This window comes from Chelonia mydas, chromosome 9 (genome assembly GCF_015237465.2).
Source record: "Chelonia mydas isolate rCheMyd1 chromosome 9, rCheMyd1.pri.v2, whole genome shotgun sequence".
Lineage (NCBI taxonomy): Eukaryota > Metazoa > Chordata > Testudines > Cheloniidae > Chelonia > Chelonia mydas.
In genome coordinates, this window is record NC_057855.1 from 36843654 (window position 1) to 36865567 (window position 21914).

The window sequence follows — 21914 nt, forward strand, 5'->3', positions numbered from 1 at the left end:
CACACTTGGTTTACACATACTTCAGTCATAATTCCAGCATATATTCGTAACTCTGACTATCCACCACGTACATACATCACAGAAGATATTAATGATCAGTGAATTATGAGTTTTCAAATGATACCCCACAAGGCATATTCTGTAAACAAATTATTACAATAGTGTATAGGTGTGAATACAGGGGCGCTTAGTGTCACAAAAATATACTGGATCTGTTGTTAACTAACTGTAGTTGGTTTGATGCTGGCTGCTTTTGTATTTGTAGTCCCCCATGACAACACGTGTCTTGAAAAGTTTTTCTCTCTCTTCCTCCTACTGTTTTAACCCCTACATGAATCACACACACATTCCTTTTGCTGATACTCCCTTCTGAGCCTGTCAAGCAGCTCCTTAATTGTCCAGTGATATGATGCATTCCCTACTTTTGCCCACCCCAACAGCATTGCCTCCAGAGTATACTGGGTGGCAGACAGTCCTGGAAGCAGAACCCTGGGACTGGAAATCAAACTCAGGACTCATGCACAGCCGGTCAGAGCTCATGAATGAAGTCTGCTCTAATTTATGTTGCAGTTGCCATCAACAAGTTGGAGAACTATTTGCAGTGAGGCAAACTCTTTTCAACTAAACTGCAGACAAAGGCTTTCCTCCATGTGGAAAGCATTTACAAATATATACATTACTTTCTTAAATATAAAAAATATTAATATAATTTTCTCCACTAAATGTCATTATTTTTGGGACCCAAGCATTAGGGTACCTGAGAGTTAGGCAAAGATTTTCAATAATGGGTGCCCAAAGTAAGGCTCCAATATCCATATTTTGGTAACAAATATGTGGCCTGATTTATGGGGAAAAAAATCTCTTCAATCTGCTTAAACTCCAACATTGTGCTCACGATGATTAGACACTTACAAAACCACAAGACATCGAGATATTACAGCATTCAGATCATGCCCAACTCCAACTTTTTTGCTGTCTCATTAGGACATTTTTGCTATAACAACACCACAGAGACCTAAATCAGACTAATTCTGCAGTATATAGGAGCCTGCGGGCTTACATTTTATTAGGGAGAAATTCATGTATCCATGAAGTGTTAACCTTTCTTCTGAAGGATGAATACAATATACAGGATGGAAGTGAATGTCACTGCTCTGACATTGTGGGAATGGAGCAGCCTACACTTTCCCAGCATATGGACATGATAAAAAAATTCCCATAAAATGTTGATGATTCAAATTGGGAAAGGCCCACTAGATTATCCCATTTTCCTTCCAGTGCAGGTTTTTGGTGCGGTCAGGATTTTTCTTTCAAAATTTAATTAGTACAAGTCGTCCCTATTTTGCTCAGCACACTGTTCCAAAAAGTCATTTCTGGTGAGAGTTATGTCCCTACAGTTAAGTCATTATGCTTTGATAGGAAGACACATGATTAATGTAGGAGTTTTACTGCTCATAACTCCATTTCAGAGGTACCCACCCAGCATTTCTTAAACTCCCAGAGCCCAGTTGTCAGTTCTGGTTGAGCACTGTTTGGTGCAGGGAATGTGTGCACGTATGGAGGGGAGGAGGGATCTCTTTCTCTCCAGCCCTCACCACCATGAGTTGATTCCTTGATCCACAGCCAACCCCATCCAACTGATCCTCTGCTCCCCTCATCTGCTCACTACATTGACCCTCCCTCTCAGGTTCCCCCAGCAAATTCATCTTCTACCTTCCTCCCCAATAGCAAACAGATCCCCTTCTCCACTCTCTAAAAATTCATCCTTGCTCCATTCCCAAAATTAATGCTGCGCCACCAACACTAGCAAATTGATCCTGTATCCCTGGCTCTCCCCAAGACAGAGAAGGAGAGGCAGTTTTCATCAGTTTTCATCTGCCTCCCCTAACTTGGCCGCCACTGCTCTATAAATTGGAGAAACATCCTGTGCTAAGCATTCTCCTCCCCCATTGGGTCCAAACAGAGTCAGCGGAGCTCCTTTCCTTGAGCACTGTCCAGCAAGAAAGCAGGTAGGTAGCAACTAGAGCAGAGCAGCCAGACCTTCCCTTCCCGCCTTGCTCCTAATCCAGGTAATGGCAGGCAACCAGTGGAGTCACATATTGAGCAGCTGCAGCAATGGAGAGAAAGAGCAGCTTTTCAACATGATCAACACTCATACAGAACCAACTGCAGGGGAGAAGAAAGTGGCAACCCTTATTGCCTCCCTTTGCAATGGGCCTGACACTTTAGATGTGGAAACTGAGGCACGGGGCAGTTAAGTGGCTTGCTCAGTCAAACAGCAAGTCAGCAGCAGGAATAACATTTCAGAATCTGACTCCTGGTCCCTGGCTCTAGCTGCTGGACTCCAATCTTTTTCATCACTGGAAAGAAGTATAAACTAATGTATGTTCTCTCAGTGATGTTTCAGGACTGTACTGAGCAAAATGAGGGTGGTTTTCCTTCTCTTAAAGATACCTGACCTAAGAGTTTGGTATTCATTTGTAATAGTCACAGCCTAGTCATGCCAAAATTGTATGATTCCTACAGGTCTCCTTGGTAAAGTAGCTCCCAAACAAACAGCTATTTACAGAACGGTGACCGCCTTTTCCTATAAAGTTTATTGTATTTTAGAAACCCATGACCCAAAATTCAACCTTTACTAAAAATTACTGTTATTTCTCTCCCATCATGCAACATATGTACGTACATGTACACACACACACCCAATACTAAAACCTCACAAAGCCCTATCAGCCCTTCAAAATGAGGGGTGAATCTGTTAAATATCATCTTATAGGGTGAACCACTTTAAGTAGGGCCCATTTATAGGGTGACCATATTTTCCCAAAGGGAAAAAGGGAAACCCCTGGGCCGGCCCATGCCACACCACCCCCCTCACGCAGGGCTGCCCGAGGCTACCCCGCTACCCACCCGCAAACCCCCCTTCCCAGTCCGAGCCCCTCTGCTGCACGGCCGCAATCCTCCTGCTGCCCGCCTGCCCACAGGCAGGTCCAAGCCCGCCACACGCATGCCCACGGGACTGGTGGTCAAAGACCCCCCCCGCCCCCCGCATATGGGGCAGGCCAGCCAGCTCGAGCCATTCTCCCTAGCCCTCCCTCCAGCACAGGGCTAGCATTGCCACTCCGCCCTCCCCCGCTACGTTCCTCTGTACCCTACTAGGGGTCCCACGTGCATGGGGGGTCGGCAGTGAGGTGAAATACTGCTCACAGCCTGCTCCCCACACCAGCAGAGCCCCTCCGCTCAGGGGATTAGGGATCCCACCACAGCTGAGCAGGGACCCCCATCCCCATAGGCTGTCCCAAGCATCTGGCAGAGAGCACAGTAGGTATATGGAGGATGGGGAGCACACCCTGCCCTGGCTATTCACCCGTGCAAGGTGGGAGCTGCTGGCGGCGTTGCTTCCTGGGGTGGGAAGGGGGGGTGGTAGGGCAGTAGCGGGAATGGTGGAGACCGGACTGCTCCCCTCCGGCCATGCTCTCACTGCCCATCCCCGGCACTGCTGCTGCCACTGGAGGAGAAGGGCAGGGAGACTCTGGTGTGGGCACGCGTTGGGGAGAGCAAAGGTGGGGGCACAGCCACTTGCTGCCCCCCACTGCAGCTCTGAGCTGGGATCCCAGAAAATACGGGACAATTGGCCCGTATTTAACAAAAAGTTGGCACACCTGGAAGAAGGCTTAAATACCGGATTGTCGCGTTAAAAACAGGATGTCTGGTCACCCTACCCATTTTGGACAGCAACTTCAAACTATCCAGTGTTTTGCATATTCAGGTTCTGTTCTTCATGGCCATGAGCTCTATACACACAGCTTCATTTCTACTGAAGATTACATGTGTTTTTCTTGGTATTCAGAGAACAACTCAATGTCACACCGAATAGAAGTTTAGTAAATCCCCTAACCTTAACTTACACACTCGTTGAGTAAAAGATAGGAACAAAGTTGCTGCAGTCAAGGGCCTTGTCTACACTAACACTTTTCCCACTGTTGATCTAGCACCAGTGCAGCTCCACCTTCTGAAACTAGGGCTGGACCACATGATGGTGAAGACACCTGTGTTCTGTCTACACTAGCATTCGCACCAGCAGAGCTGCTCAGCCACTAGTGGGAAAAGTACTTACAATTTTCAGTGCTGATTAAGCCACAGAGACTCACACAGAGAAGGTTTGCAGGAACAGACACTAAACGAAGAAGGATTCTCCATGACTAAGAAGATGGGAAGGAATTCTATCTATTTAATCAAATACACACAGAGTTTTCTTATAGACGAGTGGTTGCAAATTGAGAACTGTTTTGTTTCATCACAAGGCCACTGTCTTACATCTGGACATCCTGAATTTGCAGTTATTTAAAGATGAGCGATTCATGGTCTGGTATCCCATATTTATCTTTGTGTTCTTCAAATAATTTACTTAGTTCTCGCAGGTATGTTTGATGCAGCTGCTCGATCTCTTCAAGAGTAGGTTTCAAATTCTGTTTTACAGTGATAGGTTTCCCCACTGCAAACAACAAACAAAACAGCAATGACGTTAGCTACACTGACATCTATTTACTGCAGATAAAAGTACTCTTCCATATTGGCCAGATGCTTAGTTTTGTTGTTTTACAGATGGTTGATGAAATCCTGGGTCCATTGAAGTCACCAGCAGAACTCCCTTTGACTTCAGTGGGGCTAAAATTTCACCTAGCATTAAATCAGCAAGCAGGAAGTCTTGATTTAAATTGATCTTAATCTTGTTTTGCACTTGTACTTTTTAGTTATTTTCCCAAGAAAAGTTGATTTTCAATGGTTGGAAACGATTGAAACATGCTGACCTGCAAATAAATATAGCCTTTGCACTAAATTTGGTGCTTCTTTTTGCTAACCAGGAAGTTACACATTTATTTATATAGCTTAACTTACAATTGTTCAGATTCTTAACTTTTAATTTTTTATTGTTAGAAAATGATGAATGATTCATTTCTCATTTACTAAATGGATAACTTTTTACTTGTGATTTGAGCTCTATTTGGATGGAAATTCAAATTCAATTAAAAATGCACAAAACCATCATTTTAAAGTTAGTTTTATTCAATTAATAAAAATCATCAAATGTGCTGGACACAAGAAAAAAGTTTATCTAAACATATTTTGCATTTAAAACTAATTAAACAGAGGAATTATCTGTAGTTAGTGAATTGAACTGATTGTTTTGGGTCACTATATCCTTCAGGATTTTAGAACTAGTAGATTTCATCATCTCACACCTTGATTTTATTCATACATTGGAAGAGAAAAACAAGTTTACTGTTTTTTCAATTCCCAATTGATTTTTTAACTTTGAATGAACTAGTGATTGCACTAAACAAGTAGGGTATAGTCTTCATTTCAGTTTATTTTCTCTATATATGCACAAAAGGATACTGCTGTCCTAAGCTAGTTTAGCACTTCAACAAATTCTGGTTCCAGGTGATTAGCCAGTGATTTCCACCAGCGCATCGGTCTGATTTTCTTTAAAACCTGGCAGCAAACATACTGCTTTTTTTCTTTCTTTCTTTTGTTTTTTCTTTTTCTTTTCCTTTTTTTTAAATTTAAATGAATAGGTTACAGTAAATTTTGGCCTCAACATAGGTTGTCATAACTACAAGTTTAATTTTAAATAGGTTTATTTTTAAAGAACATAAACCTCTGTTTCATTTAAATAAAAAGTCCAGGTTTTTTAATGAATGGATTTCCCCACCCCCCCACCCCAGACTATATGGGCAAACAGAACAGGACACAGGGAAATACAGACTGACTAGCGTGTTGGAATGAAGACGGAATTCCATTGTACTAGAAAATGGCTTTACCTGATAAATATCTAGGTTTTCAACCTTTGGCTTTGGGTAGCTTGCAGTATGACCTTGATTAAAGGGTGGGATTTTTCAAAAGCATTCAGCATTGGCCTAACTCCATTGAAGTTCATAGCAGTTCAACTCTGTCTTTGATGAGAGAAGAGTTGGGCCAATTTTGAAAAAAATGCCCCCAAATTTGATCTGTCAGCACCTAGTGTATTATATATATATACGTTTCAATTAAACATTTAATGATCTGTCCATTAAAAACTCTCTTTAAAAGAAAAAGACCCATTCTATGGAGCTACAAATCCTGCATGCCACATGCATCCTGCAGATGTGGAAGAACCTGAAGGGTGCAGAACAGAGATTACAGGAGCTGGAGGAGGCACATACCCTGACCTGGAGCTGTGTTGTGTGCTGACTACTGTGTTTTACTGTGGGTGGGGTGGGGACCTGTGGATCTAGCTGCCAAACTTGCCCAGAGAGAGGGATGAGGGGCTAAATATCTTCTGATGAAACTGCAAGGCTATGGAGATGCTCCACTGCTCTTCAATGGATTGGAACATCTCCCCGACTTCCTTAGGAATTCTTGAGCACTCAGCCGTCTCAGGTGGGCTGCACGCTGAGGAAAGGATTTGGGCAGGGATTAAAGTGCAGGGGAGTGCAAACAGCAGAGGGACGCTCCCCTTCCCCTCTTTGGCTTGTGTAAACAGTGCTCCCCTACACCCCACCCCATGGTTGATGCAGTCAAAGCTCCTCCTCCTGTTTCAATCTACTGTAATCACTTATTACAGTGTGGCCCAGTTGGCGTAAATTATTTATAAAGCCTTTTGCCTTTATCTCCTCCCCACTGCCAACAGAACAGGATAAAGACATTAGGAAAGACAAACATTTATTTCAAACCTCATGTGCTTGAGTTAGATGCACAGCAGCCAGTTCCTTCTGGCAGACCAGATTTTTAAAGAAACACTGTTACTGGATTTAACCACAAATCACACATTTTAAACATTCCCATAAGAATGACAGAAACCACTAAGGAACTTACCAACAGTGTGAATAGATTTCCTGTAAGGCATCAAGCCAAAACTGTACTGAAATATTCCTCTAGCATGAAATAGTGGTAAAGTAAACCCCACTGTCTTCCTCAGTCTCTCCTGTAAATTTCTGAGCCACGATCCTTCGGGGTTTGCAACTTGCTTAAACAGTTCATTTTCACCAAAGGAAAATACTGGAACCAAGTGAGCCCTGTAAAGTAAACAGAATTAATAATCACAGGGCACTCAATGAAGCATGACTTGCAACTCACATCTACAGCATGATGAGTCAGATTAATAAATGCAGGTAATTTCCCCAATGCTTATCAAATTCATCAGTATTTGCATTATGCATTCAACTCTTCACTGAAATGCAGCTGAAATGCTTCTTTGTGCAGCTGGAAGGGGGCACAATATTTAGTAAAAACAAAAAACATAGCCACCTACCGCCTCCTGCACAGTGTTCAAACCGCAGCAAACCTAAGTGAAGGTTTCCATTAAAGACAGAGGAATCCCTTTTTTCTGATTTTATGGCAACTGCTAAAATCTTATTCGTGACAAACAGCTGTTGGATTTGGGCCATCACAGTTTCACTGAGTTTGCTGTAGTTTCATAGCACCTTCTCTATCTTATAGGCGACATTCAATGGGGGTTGGGTGTCTAACTCTATGTAGTGCCTGTGAAAATCCCAGTGTTGATCTTTTAACATTAGAGGCTGAATCCTGTTTGCAGGAGTTGCTCTAGTAGTCTGTTTCAGTTTTGAACTCAGACTCTCCACATCATAAGGAATTCTTGTTCTTCTCCTCAGCAGGAATCTGTGGCTTGAAAGGGGTTATATAGCACCTGCAGAAACTCTCCAAATTTCACCCCATCCTAAGCATCGGAACTGCAATGGTTCTGCTGTTGTCAGGGTGAAAGGGGAAACCTTTATTGAAAGCCCTGGCTACTACAGCTGAGCTGTCAGTCTGGTAAACGTATGTGGCTGTTAGAAAGCGTGGGGAACCAATACAATACTATTGTATAAAATTAAAATAAAGAGTTATCTTAAGTGTTCTCTCCAGAAGCTTAATAGCTCTCAGTTTTTTTGCACTAAAATCCTAGGCAATCAATATGTTTCCTAAGCATTTTCATCTTACACCATGTTTGACAATCTATCTCTACGGTGCATGGCTGTTAAAATGGCAGTCTTGCAGCAAGATTACTCAAGGTGAAGATTTTAGAACTTGGAATGCATCAGTTGGGTATGCTAATAAGGGTAATGAAAATGAATCCTCCTGAAGCAAGGATGCAGCTGTCTGGTATGTACAATGGATAGTTATGAGTTGTTTGCGTGGAACTAAGATAACTATTTATGTGGCTTCTTAGACTCTGGGATTCATAAGAAATACCATTCCCTACCCCACGCCCCCTTGCCCCTCTAATGGTGCCTGCCTGGCCTAAAATTTTGAGGCGGCTTTCTCAGCAATGACAGTTCTGCATCATACTGCTGCCACTGAAAGACACATCTGAAGACTCTGTAAGCAGAGTGGATTTATAGGCTGCCAAGTTTTTGTTAGACCACTAAAGATGATGAACAGGAAAACCTTGTGGTGCAAAGGCATTTCTCTACATGGCCTGTGAATATACTAGCTTTCGTTTTCATCTGAAAGACTTCCTACAGAGGGTTGATACACTGAAATAAGTAACATGGAGTTCTGGTTGTGAAACTCACGAGAAACTAGTTTATTCTCTACTTGTGCTGTGTAATTATGATTTTTCTGTTTTGTATTCATCGTTTGTATGACCTTGAATCAACTGCCCTTGCCAGTAGTCCCATTGGAGAGAATGGAACTACTGAAATGCTTAAGGGACTTGATCCATCTCCCACTAAAATAAATGGAAAGACTCCCTTTGATCTCCACAGCAGTTGAACAAGGGGAGCAGGATTTGGCTCCTTATCTGAAGTTCTGCGTGTCAGTTAAATAGTAGCAACTCACCATTGTGAATGACCTTGGACAACCCACCATTGTGAATAAGAACACAAAGCCACACTGTATCACACAGAGCTGCGCTTGGTTTAAATGGGAGCTTCATATAGGAGTAAGACAGGCGTTCTCAAACTTTATTGCACCGCGACCCCCTTCTGATAACAAAAATTACTACATGACCCTGGCAGAGGGGACTGAAGACTGAGCCTTCCCGAACCCTGCCACCCTCGGGAGAAGGGGGTGGAGGGTCAAAGCCCGAGCCCCACTACCCCAGGCAGGGGAGACCAAAGACAAAGCCCAGGTGCTTCAGCCCCAGGCAGGGGCCCGTAACCTGAGTCCCGACACCCAGGGCCGAAGCCCTGGGGCTTCAGCTTTGGCCGCGGGTGAGAAGGCTTGGGCTTCAGTTTCAGCTCTGGGCCCCAGCAAGTCTAAGCCAGCCCTGGCAACCCCATTAAAATGGGGTCAAGACCCACTTTGGGGTCCCGACCCACAGTTTGAGAACCACTGGAGTAGGAGGATAGATCTTGGTCTCTATTTTTGATGATTTCTTCTGCTTAAACAAGTTATTAATATTACTACTATACAGACTTATGAAGGAGGCCTGAAGTGCATCTGTATGCTTGGTTTTTACCTCCCCCACTTTGTGGGTCATCTTTAAAGGAAAAAGATGCCCTTTTTCCCCCAGGATTATGGCTCTGTTTCTCCAAAGCACTTAAGCGTTTGCTTAAATCCATCCCGATTCATCAACACACTTAAGCACACAATTCTGCGCTTTGCTGAATCCGGGCCTAAGGGTTATCACAATCAAGTCAAAGAGAAAAAATACTCTTTAAAATCAGTAGTGTTTAGAAGTACAGGAACAGTAGAGTCAGCAGAAGTGCTATGGGACAGCCAATAAATAGTGTGGCTGAGTGACTCAGCAACACAACCTGAGGAACTACAAAATGTTACTACATAGAGTGTCACAGTTTGTTTGCTGCTGTGGTTTAAAACAAGACAGTCTAATCATCAGGATGTCCCAAAACCTCCACTGACCGTTGGATTATTTCTGCAAATGATAAGAAAAGGGATTTCACAACTGCCCCTGTATTATTTCTCTATTCTGTTTTAATCAAGGTACATCAGTTCTGGCTCTTATTTTAGACATCTGCATACCAGGTCAATACACAAATAACATTGTCAGATTCACAGTTTCTATGTTGTATTAACACTGCAAGAAGTACAGTCACAGCCAACAGTGCTAATGGGACACCCACCCATTTTTCAAAGCCATTTTAATAAAACCTCTCCTCTTGAGGATATTCAGAGTTAAACTTCCGGGATAGGCATCCAAAGACTCTTCTGCTCCTCCAATCACAATCACTGCAATGTGTCCACCTCTGTCATTGTTCAGCACATGGGACAAACTCTTCTCGGAGGCTGAGACCAGTCCTTAAGGATCAAACGTTTGTAACAGGGGATCAGTAAACCATTTGTATAACACCAAGAGAAGCTAGACATAGTTTAAAAATATTTTGAATGGCTAAGGCCCAGGATGGAGTCAAGAGACATGGGATTTGATCCTGGTTCTGTAACAAATTTGTATTTGACAAAGTTTTCTGTGCCTCTTTCCCCTTCGTGCTAAATTCTGTTTTCCTGCCACACTGGAACATTGTGAGATCTTCAGAGAGGAGGGGTCCACACAATGTAAATACAAATTCCTAATAATCAGGCATTTCTCATCTCAATGATTCTAATAATGCATTTCCTTCTCAGAAATGCGAGACTACAGAATCATGTGGAGAGAGTCGACAAGCTGAAGCTAACGCCATGGCAGGTGGAGGGGTTAATTGAGAAGCAGACGCATATAAACAATAAAAGAGAATTTGGGAGTTTGAGAAGGGTGGATATAGGATGTTGCAATCTAAACTAGGACCCATAGTGCCAGAACTGAAGTCAATGGAATGACAGTGTAATAAGGAGCAGAATCAGCTCACTTAAACTACTTCATTAGCTTTTCCTTGAGGCACCCTGGCCATGCAACCTCCCAAGCCTGTGCTGCCCATCCCATTACTTGGGCTACACTTCCCATTATGTGGGCTGCACTAATTCTCTACATAACCCATCTCGGGCAAAAGGAGGCCTTGCCTTCTTCTCTGCTGACACAACCAACCCCTCTTCCATAGCTGACTTTCTGCTGCATGGGAACCTTCACATCAGCTGAAGCCATGACAGATTTGGACTGAATCTGGCCCTTTGAAGACTGAGAATTACAGAAATTAGAAAGGAAAACATACCTTTGCCTAACCTAACCTAATCTCCCGCAGGATTCTTCCCCACAGCATATTTACTAGCGCTTTGTGCAACCACACTATCTTAGAGTAATATTTTTTAAAGAACAGTCTAGGGATCAAATCCAGCTTGTGCTTCTTTAAACTGGCACTGAATGCCTTTTCTTTTGGATTCAAATAAACAAATGGCCCCAACTTGAGCTGCTGTTTCCCATCTTTTCTGCTATTAGGGAAGTTATAATGTGAGAAAAGTAATGCAATTGTGTTGCTACATACTAAGAGAAATATCTTGCTAACAGACACTGAATTAAGTTTAACTAATGTTCTAGGGAGACTTGTAAATATGACCAGGAATAAGTTAACTGACTAAATGTGCTTCAAATGCTGATAGGAGAGCTCAATGTACAGATTTTTCCATATTCCAGCTGTGTCCTCACAGAGTACACAGCAGTCATTACATTGTTTGAAATGGGGGAAATTCTATGGCCTGTATTATACAGGGGATCAGATGAGATGATCATAATGGTCCCCTGTGGCTCTAAGACCTGTGTGTCTATAAAAATCACTCAGACTATTCTACAACACTGGCAATTTTGGGGCATGTCAAAATTACTTCTCATCGAGAAAGTAAAAGGATTGTTCCTATGGGTCAGAGTGGCAAAGCCGTGTGGAAACACTTCTGTACTGAGCTATATTTAGATTATGAATAACATTCTGTCAGGTCAGATATGCTCAGTTTCCATTACCACCAATTCCTGACCTGTGCAAGTTTAACAAAAATCCACTGAAAAATTGTATCTTGGTGGAAGTTGATTCCTTTGCAATGTCATATGATTATAATTGGAAGTACATTCAGATTATGTTGTACTACATATTAGACGTTTTTACATATTAGACGTTTCTCTTCTCTCGTACAATAATTAGTTCATTTCATCTGCAGATCTCAGAAAAAAAGCCTACAGATATTCTCATTTTAGCAATGGGTGAATGGAAGCACAGCAAGGTTGAACCACCAGCCTTAAGACACACACACTGAGTTAATGTCAGAGCCAGGAATAGAACCTAAGTCTCCTGGCTACACAGCACTCTTCCCACTATGCCATTTTGCCTTCTTGCTATAACTTCATGAACTTAAATAAAATAACTCATGATTTACACCGTGGCGAGAGGAGAAGCAGGCTCATGCTTCCTTCCATTCCTCCTGCTTTTACTATTATTTACTATTTGTATTGTGGTAACACCTAGGAGCTCTAGTCATGGACCAAGACCCCATTGTGCTAAGTGCTGGGCAGACATGGAACAACAACAACAAAAAGGATAGTTCCTTCCCCCAAAGAGCTTGGGGTTTATGGTGTAACTACACGTAAAACAAAAGTGTAAGTGAAGCCCTTCAGACCCCGGTAAGTAATCAAGTCCTCCACTGGAATGATGTTTGTACTGAATAGGACTAGAATGTTCTTGGGACAGGAACTATCTCCAAGCTTGTTCTTCAACACCACAGAACATAGTATCATTGTTTAATAAACAATACTGTACTTAACTCCACCTGCCCTATTCTTCCCATGTAACCAGTACTTAGGACAGGAATAAAACAGCTCATGGGTAGGCATGGGAAAATAATAGAGAAAGCTCAGTAATTGTCAGAGAAGAAGGATGTTCCAGTAGTTAACACCTAGCCTAGCACTTGGGCTCAAGTACTTGCTCCATCAGAGACTTCCACGGGCAAGTCACTTTAGCCCTCTCATGCCTCAGTTCCCCATCTGTAAAATGGGGATAACAACACTGCCCTACCTCACAGAAGGATTTTGAGGAGAAATACTAGAGCTGACTGGAAAAATTCTGATGAAAAGGTTTTTTTTGTCAGAATTTGTCAATTCATCGAGATCAAAACATTTTGCTGAGACAGTTTGATTTTGATGAAGTTCCTCTGGAAACCAGGCAGAGTTCTGACAGAAATCTATCTGCATTCTGCCAACCCACCTCCTCAGTAGTCAATGTGGCAGGCTGCAGGAGAACCCACATTTCCAGAGTCCAGTGCTCTGGGTCAGCCTGCCCTGGAGCTGGGGCTCCATCCCTTATTGAGGAAAGTTTTGAAATTTTTGGTTTCCATTCTGAATTGGAACAAACCCAAATTTAGAAATAGCGAAATTCTGAGTGAGGTAGGTTATCTTTCCTTAATAAATACAGCTCTCATAAATACATCAAAGGTTGTGAGGTACTCAGATATTGTAATAATAGGGAGGCCATACAAGTACCTAACATAGCTAGTTTCTCCTTCAACTCAAAAATTGATCCCACCATAAATAAAAGTTTTACGCTCCCATCCTGCAATCTGATCCTTGTAGATGAACCTCTGTGACAGGCAGAGCTCCATTGATTTCATTGAGAGCTCAGATACTAGGGGAAGCTGCAGAAGGCTATCTGGCTCCCAGGGGTGAAAGTCAGTCTAGGGACCTACCGGTACTGGGCTGGGCTGGGGCCACCTCTGGCCCCCCAAAGGGGTGGGGCCTTGGGCGGAAGGGGTGGGGCGGGGGGGGGGTCAGAGCCAGCCCCGGCCCACCCTGTACCGGTAAGTGCCTCCTTCCCCCTACCCTCCCTTCCCCCCACCGGGGTAACAGTGGCAGCCGGGGGCTCTGGCAGCGGTTTAAAGGGCCAGGGGCGGTAGCGGCGGCCAGAACCCTGGGCCCTTTAAATCGTCTCCAGAGCCTGCCGGAGCCCTGGGGAAGCAGCGGTGGGGCTCCAGGGACGATTTAAAGGGCCCAGGGCTCGGCCGCTGCTACTGCCCTGGGCCCTTTAAATCGCTGCCCCAGCCCCGCCACTGCTACCCCAGAGCTCTGGCAGCAATTTAAAGGGCCGGGGGCTCCAGCCGCTGCTGGGAGCTGCAGGCCCTTTAAATTGCGCCTGGGGAAGCAGATCCACCCCGGTACGGCGCACCGGGGCGTACCGGCTTACTTTCACCTCTGCTGGCTCCTCTAGTAGACCCTGAGGAAGAGTATCTCCCAGGTAGATGGCCTGGAGGAGGGAGACAGGCTGCTACAGTAGGCCCTGAAACAGAAAGGAGAGAGAGGCAAAGGAGAAAAGCCCTTGGAATCTATAGCCCAGGGTGGGCTGAGGAACGGCTCTTGTGTTTGATGTCTGCCTAAATTGTACGTTTGGAGAATAAAACTGTGTCTGGAAAAAGACTCTAGGTGTGGTAGTGAGTTCTTTCTGTGCAGGTGAGATAGACCTACAGGCCTTACTTATCAATATATGTGGGAGGTGCCCAATCCTGCTACACTTACTTACACATGCAGTCATATTGACCACAATGGGGATTACTTTGCATGAGCAAAGATGACTCAGTTTAGTAAGGGTCTGGATGAGTCAACTGAACCTTGTGTAAGCCAGTGTAACTCATTAAAGTAAATGGACTTGCAACCACTTGCAACAGATCTGAATGTGCAGCTGTAGGCAACTGGTTAATTCTTTTGTTGTGAGCGTCCTGCTCCTACATAATGTGAAATATTATGGTATTCATATATTATGATTTTATTTTGGAATACCAGCATCTACTACCATTATATTTTGAATGACATTTTGCATCTAAGGTTGTCTTTTTATTTACAGTCAATGCAAAAATAGTAAATAAAAATCAAAAACACTTGAAAATAATTAATATTATCCATCATGACCAGTGCATACACAACCTGTAATGACTTATCAGCTTTCACTAAAATTATGTTTTAAAAAATTAAAGATCATTGCTCAATCAAAAAGTCTTCTAGCTTAGATTCCTCATATAGTATAGTCACCCGTTCACCAAACAATCTCACTGCATGACAGATTTGCTATGGGCCTGATTCTGCTCCCTTGACAAAGCTCTCATTGACTTCAGTGGTACAGAATTGGGCTGCGTAACTGCAATTACAATTCCCACATTATTATGTATTAAAATCATTCAGGAATTTCATTACAAGTTGCTTTCAATGATGATTCACTATATCAGAGTTCATTAAAAGTACAACAAAGCATTCTGAATTGCTTTTGAAACAATCGTTCACTGTAAACAGATTTTCTACAGGGCCAGTCCTGGTCCTATTGAAGTTAAATGGCAGAACTTTTCATAGACTTCAATAGATACAGGATAAGACCCTATATCTGAGATCACTTTATACGACTCATTTTAAACAAATGCCGTATCTGAAGCAGTGGCTAAGAAATCTTGGCTCCACCTACCAGTACCCAAAATGTAATCTCTGAAGAAAGGGCATCCGAACCAGACAGGCAAGATGTGAAGATATGGAGTAAAACCAGGGAATAATTCTTTAAAACCTGTATATTCTGTGCAAAAGTTTCCAAAGGCTCCAGTAGCAAGAATACCATGAGGGTGAAATCCAAACAGATAGTTATGGCTTGGATCCAAATCTGACGTTTTTATGAGCTGCAAATAATATAAATGGAGTCTGAGTTTAAAACCATTTTCATCACACTGCTTCATAAACGCAGGAAGGATTTTAAGAGTAGGGAGGCTGCACATAGTAGATCACTGATACTTTTTTTCCCTGTTATGAGCATCTTAGGTGATCCTAAGCGAAGTAAATATAAAGAGCTTAGTTCAGTCTCAGATTAATAGTTCTGTAATCTCTACAATATTTGAGCTTCTATCTTGTGGCTAGAAAGGTTCAGCTCAAAAGAACCAGTCCCCAGCTAGTCTTCCTGTCACTAACCCCAGATTTTCTTCATCTAAGCTCGTGTTACAGAAGAGAGGTCAATTTTACGGCCCAAAACGTTCATGATAAAAAGCCACCTTGAGCTGCATTTTCACAATTTAGTGTGAAACTTTTTACTCACATGAATTGGAAAGTAATCCTTGAAGTACTTCCAAACAGTCCAGTTTCTGACCCACTTTGATCTTCTCCCTCCAGTTTGGGGGGTCTCCCAATCAAGATAGAGCCACAGTGCATAGAGGACAGGTAGGAACCAGTAGTTTCCCAAAAGCAAGATGATAAAGACTCCCCAGCAACACTGTGCTACAAGACACAAAAAGAAAACTACAGTGATTATTCATTACTATCTCATGATAGGAAAGAGTCCTTGGACCCAGTTTTGTTTTCATTTACACCTGTGTAAAACCAGAGGAACTCCATAGAAGTTACTCTGGCTATCCACCAGTATCAAACTGAAGTTGGCCTATTGTCTATTATTTGAATCTCTATCAGTGAAGAGAGATGCTGCCTGACAAAGAAGATACATATTCACTTGGGTTTATTTTTACCCCAGCATGTGTGTGAGGGATGGATCCTGTAAGGTGCTGAACCCCTTCACCTCTAATAGGACTAAACAGGAGCTTGGGGAAAAGGTCTGCGTAGTCCAGCACTCGGCAGGGTGCCAGCAGCAATTCAGGTCAAAGGAGTCTTATTCACTTAAGGGTAGGGGGAAGGAGAGAGCAAGAGTGAGCAACGACTTCATATATTCCGGTGGGCGAGGAGATGGAGAAGGGCTGACTGAGAGGGAGGCAGCATGATGGGGAGGGAGTGGATAGAGCATTGGGCTGGGACTTGAGACTCCAATTCTGTTCCCTGGCTCTACCACTGACCTGCGGGGTGACCTTTGCAAAGTGCTTTGAGATTTACTGATGAAAAGAGCTAGGTCTTGTTACTGAAAGGGAACCTAATTTAATAAGAGTCTACAGTCTTGCCACTTTCAGAATAAGGGACACTCAAATTAATGAGAAAGCAATTGTAACATCCTAATATAACTGCAGTAGATAGGAAGCATATTGACACCATTTCCTTAGTTTTCTGAATCATGTGGATTTATAATACGGTATTAGCCAGGATATGTTAGCGGTGGGCTAACTCCTGCAATTTTTACTCAGGAAAAAGTCCCAGTCATGTCTATGGGAATATTTCCTGTGTAGGGCCTGCAGGATTTGTCCCTGTATTAAGAAGCTCTGGGATAACTCTGGTTGTGATGTACAAAGCTGGTTAAAAGGAAATTCTGGGCCCCATGCTACCCTCTACTATATGGCACAGAGAGTAGCAAATTGTGGGAGGAATTTAGAGTACCCAACAAGACTTGCACAAAGGGCATTGCACATAGATATCAGAGGGTAGAAAGAGCTAAACTTGGATTGTGAACTCCTTGGGCATGAACTGTGTCTTTGTATAGTGCCTGGCACAATGAGGCCCCAATCCTGACTGGAGCCTCTGACCATTACTGTGGTGTAAAAGCAAATAAGCACGACCCTTGCTGAACAGGAATATTTTACAAACCAGTTTTTGTTTCATCTTTGAAGAGTAAAATAGTTTGTGGGAACTACATCAACCTGGTTTGCAGCCTGGCAGCTGGAAGGGGAGGATTTCACAGCAGATGGTGAATCACTCTAGAGTAAATGGGAAAAGTAGATAACAGTGAGACATGTTGAGCTAATTCAGGTTACCAAGTTCAGTGTCTGGTCGGGAACCCCGCTGTGCACAGTGATGACACTCACACTGGGGGCAAATAAAAGCTTTAACAATTTTATAAGCATGATTAGTAAAGTCACAAATGCTCCAAACCATATAAAAGGATGCAGTAACATAGAATTAAGCTAATGTTTTGTATCATTCCTTACATGTACTCACATCTTCTCAAGGAGATCTAGTGGTAAGAGACAGGTGGTCATCCATGAAGTTCCTACCCTGTCCCTTGTACCCCATAGAGCTAGCTTAGCATTCCATTTAGCAGAAGTGCAAGAAACCTACGGGTCTATAGCCTGTAAGGCAGTGGTTCCCAAACTTGTTCCGCCACTTGTGTGGGGAAAGCCCTTGCCGGGCCGGTTTGTTTACCTGCCGTGCCCGCAGGTTAGGCCGATCGCGGCTCCCAGTGGCTGTGGTTCGCTGCTCCAGGCCAATGTTTTAAGCTAAGCTGGTAAAAATAAGCTTAGGGGGTTTTTCATGCAGGTCCCCACATCTGTACCCTAGAGTTCAGAGTGGGGAAGGAACCTTGACAGACGCAAATGCTCCAAATCACATAAAAAGGTAACAGTAATATAATAAGCTAATATATTGTACCATGCCTTACTCACACCCTTTCTTGGGGATCGGGTGGTAAGAGACAGTCATCCACGGAGGGTCTTGCTCTGTCCCTGGCATGCCAAATGAGTCTGCTGCTTAAGATAATGCCTTACAGCAGTGGTTCCCAAACTTGTTCCGCCGCTTGTGCAGGGAAAGCCCCGGCGAGCTGTCAAGGTTCCTTCCCCACTCTGAACTCTAGAGTAAGCTTATTTTTACCAGCTTAGGTTAAAACTTAGGTTAAAGGTACAACCTATTTTACCTTTTGTCCCTGGACCTTATTGCTGCCACCACCAAGCGTCTAACAAAAACAACAGGGAAAGAGCCCACCTGAAAATGTCTTTCCCCCCCAAAATCCCCCCAAGCCCTACAGCCACTTTCCTGGGGAAGGCTTGATAAAAATCCTCACCAATTTGCATAGGTGAACACAGACCCAAACCCTTGGATCTTAAGAACAAGGAAAAAGCAATCAGGTTCTTAAAAGAAGAATTTTAATTAAAGAAAAAGTAAAAGAATCACCTCTGTGAAATCAGGATGGTAAATACCTACAGGGTAATCAGATTCAAAACATAAAGAATCCCTCTAGGCAAAACCTTAAGTTACACAAAGACACAAAATCAGGAATATACATTTCATTCAGCACAACTTATTTTATCAGCCATTTAAACAAAACAGAATCTAATGCATATCTAATTACATTGCTTATTAACTCTTTACAGGAGTTCTGACCTGCATTCCTGCTCTGGTCCCGGCCAGAGCAACACACAGACAGAGAGAAGCCTTTGTTTTTTCCCCCGCTCCAGCTTTGAAAGTACCTTGTCTCCTCATTGGTCATTTTGGTCAGGTGCCAGCAAGGTTATCTTAGCTTCTTAACCCTTTACAGGTGAGAGGGTTTTTCCTCTGGCCAGGAGGGATTTCAAGGTGTTTACCCTTCCCTTTATATTTATGACAGCATCTTTACTAACTGTGCTAATAAAATTGCTTAAAGTTTGGCTTTGTCTTCAGTGATGACATCATTGTGCACTTTGGGGTTCCCAACCAGATACTGAACTTAACCTGAATTCTGTTGTGCGTGATTCCAGGACTAGAACCCTGCAATACCCAGTTCTTTAGACTTGTAATTAACTGGAAACCAATGATAATCAATAACCACTAAAGAACTGGGCAACACCCTGGCATGCCAAACAAGTCCGATATCCCAGATCTCCCCCTTACATGGTGGTCTGGCCTATTATAGGGCCTACTGGTTATCAGGACTATTCATACAAATGCCACCCTTTGTCCATATCTAACTTCCTCACCCTAATAATGTTGGGGTGTCTTTATCCTACAGGTTAGTATGTTAATAATTTTAACTTACATACATCAATTCAGCCCCAAGGCAAGTTCGTTGTTAAGCATCTCCCAGTATTTCCATCCTAAAATATCTGTCAAGGCTAATCCCCCACTCTGGCACTTTGAGTGCTGAAGGTGGGGGCCTGCAAGGATCTAAAAAATTAATACTGTCCACTCCAGGCTTGTGTTAAACTCTCAAGATTACAGCTTTTCTCTGAACTTGGATGGGTAGATGCTGCTACCACCCAAGTGCAAAAACCCCATTTTGAGAACCCAGAAAGGTGCACTTGGGAATTCCTTCCTGTGGGGTACCCTCAAGCCCTCCTCCCCCCCCAGGAAAGAGCTGAGAAAGGAAAACAAAGGAAATCAGCTGTTGCCACCAGCTAATTAAACAACATGGGGATTTGGGCACCAACACAATCGGGCTTGACCACTGACTGTGGGACTCTTCGATGACTCCCAGCTCCAACATCCTTTTTACCTCTGCCTTGATCTACTCCCTTTTTGCCACTGGGACCCGATAGGGCCTTAAAGTTACCTTTGCCCCAGGGTCTGTGATAATGTGGTGATATGATTCGGTGGTCCGACCTGGTTTGGTTGAAAACACGTCCTGGTATTGGTTGATCATCTCAGTCACCTCCTTCTTCTTGTTTGGTGTCAGATCAGTGGATATCCTGATCTGCTCCTGCATGTTATTTCCCTGGATTGGGATCTCTTGGGCCACTACACATGCCTCTCGTTGGTGCCAAGGCTTTAAGAGGTTAATGTGATAAATTTGTTCGTTTCCGGCGTGCTGGCTGCCGCACCTTGTAGGTTACTTCCCCCTGGTTCAACCACCTCATAGGGCCCCTGCCATTGGGCCCAATGCTTGCTTTCTGCCATGGGTACCAACACCATCACCCAATCCCCTGGTTGGAACTGTCGGACTTTTGCCTGGCGATTGTAATGGGTTCGCTGGGCCTCCTGTGCCTTTTCCAAATGTTCCCATACAATAGGGGTGACCCGGGCTATCCGTTCTTGCATCTGCAACACATGGTCAATTATATTTCTCCTCTCATTGGGTTCCTCTTCCCAGATTTCTTTTGCGACATCTTGTATGCCATGGGGGTGGCGTCCGTATAATAACTCAAAGGGGGAAAACCCAGTTGAGGCCTGAGGTACCTTCCAGATTGCGAACATAAGGTAGGGTAGTAAGATGTCCCAATCCTTCCCGTCCCAACTTACCACTTTCCTTATCATTGCCTTGAGGGTTTGGTTAAACCTACCAGCCCATTGGTCTGCGGATGATAGACTGAAATTCTCAGGGTATGGATATGGAGCAGCGTATAGAGGTTCTTCGTTAGTTTCGACATAAATGGGGTACCTTGGTCTGTTAATATCTCCTTTGCTAGCCCCACTCAGGCAAAAATCCCCACCAACTCTTTAGCTATTGTTTTAGAGGCCGTGTTCCGCAGGGGGACAGCTTCCGGGTAGCGAGTAGCATAATCCAGAACAACAAGTATATATCGGTGGCCCCAGGCTGTCTTCTCCAGGGGTCCCACTAGGTCCATGGCTATTCACTCGAAGGGGACCTCTATGATGGGAAGGGGTACTAAAGGTGCCCTCAATTAGGGACGGGGACTGCGCAGCTGGCACTCTGGGCAGGACGCACAGTACCTCCACACTTCTTCATGTACTCCGGGCTAGAAGAATCATTGCAGGACCCATGCCAGGGTCTTCTCTAGCCCCAAATGCCCCCCAAAAAGATGACTATGGGCAAGACCTAATACAGCATTCTGGTGTTTCTGAGGTACTAGGATCTGCTGTACGTTCTGCCCCTGTACTGGTGCAACCCGGTATAAGAGATTCTTCTTCATTATGAAGTAGGGTCTTGGTCCCTGGGTTTTCCCTTCCACGGGGACCCCATCTATTTCAGTCACCTCCTTCCTAATGTTGTCGTACCTTGGGTCTTCAGCCTGGTCCCGTCCAAAATTTCCTCTCCCGGGGCTAATCTGCCCGAGATCTAGGAGGCCAGACTCTGTTGCCTCTACTGGTTCAGAGGCATTAGGGTGTGGGTCAGACTCAGGTGCTTCTCCCTCCTGGGTGGCCTCCTTTTCAGCTGCTCAGGTCCGCCTACCTACGAGAGCGACCCTCTGGCTTTGGATCAGTATTCGGGTTCCCAAGACCTTAGCTGCCCTCCTTTCCCTTTTCAACTTTCTACCTTGTCTGGGAGTGGAGAACAAATCTGGGGATATTTCAGAGAAGATTGGGGGTTGACAGTCTACTGTGGATGCCTCACTGACTTCAGGGTTTCCCCCTTTCTCCAATTCCCCTACCAGGTGTAAGTCTGCAAACCCTGGGAAGTCCCTCCCTATGAGCAATGGGTATGGGAGTTTAGGGACTACACCTGCTGCTACCTCAGTAGTGTTCCCCTGAATCTTGATTTTTACTGGGATGGTGGGGTAATAACCAACTGTCCCAT

General features: G+C 43.9%; 1 protein-coding gene across 1 annotated transcript in view; it reads right to left on the bottom strand.

The window, feature by feature from the left end:
* Positions 1 to 515: 515 nt before the first annotated feature.
* MOGAT1 (monoacylglycerol O-acyltransferase 1) overlaps positions 516 to 21914 on the bottom strand; it is a 30556-nt gene continuing 9157 nt past the window's right edge. Inside the window, exons 2-6 of the mRNA XM_007058184.4 lie at positions 15915 to 16093; positions 15300 to 15504; positions 10071 to 10245; positions 6859 to 7058; positions 516 to 4495 (exon numbers count right to left, since the gene is read on the bottom strand). Coding sequence (XP_007058246.1) covers positions 4341 to 4495; positions 6859 to 7058; positions 10071 to 10245; positions 15300 to 15504; positions 15915 to 16093 — 914 coding nt within the window. The 3' untranslated portion in view covers positions 516 to 4340. The remainder of the gene's footprint in view (positions 4496 to 6858; positions 7059 to 10070; positions 10246 to 15299; positions 15505 to 15914; positions 16094 to 21914) is intronic.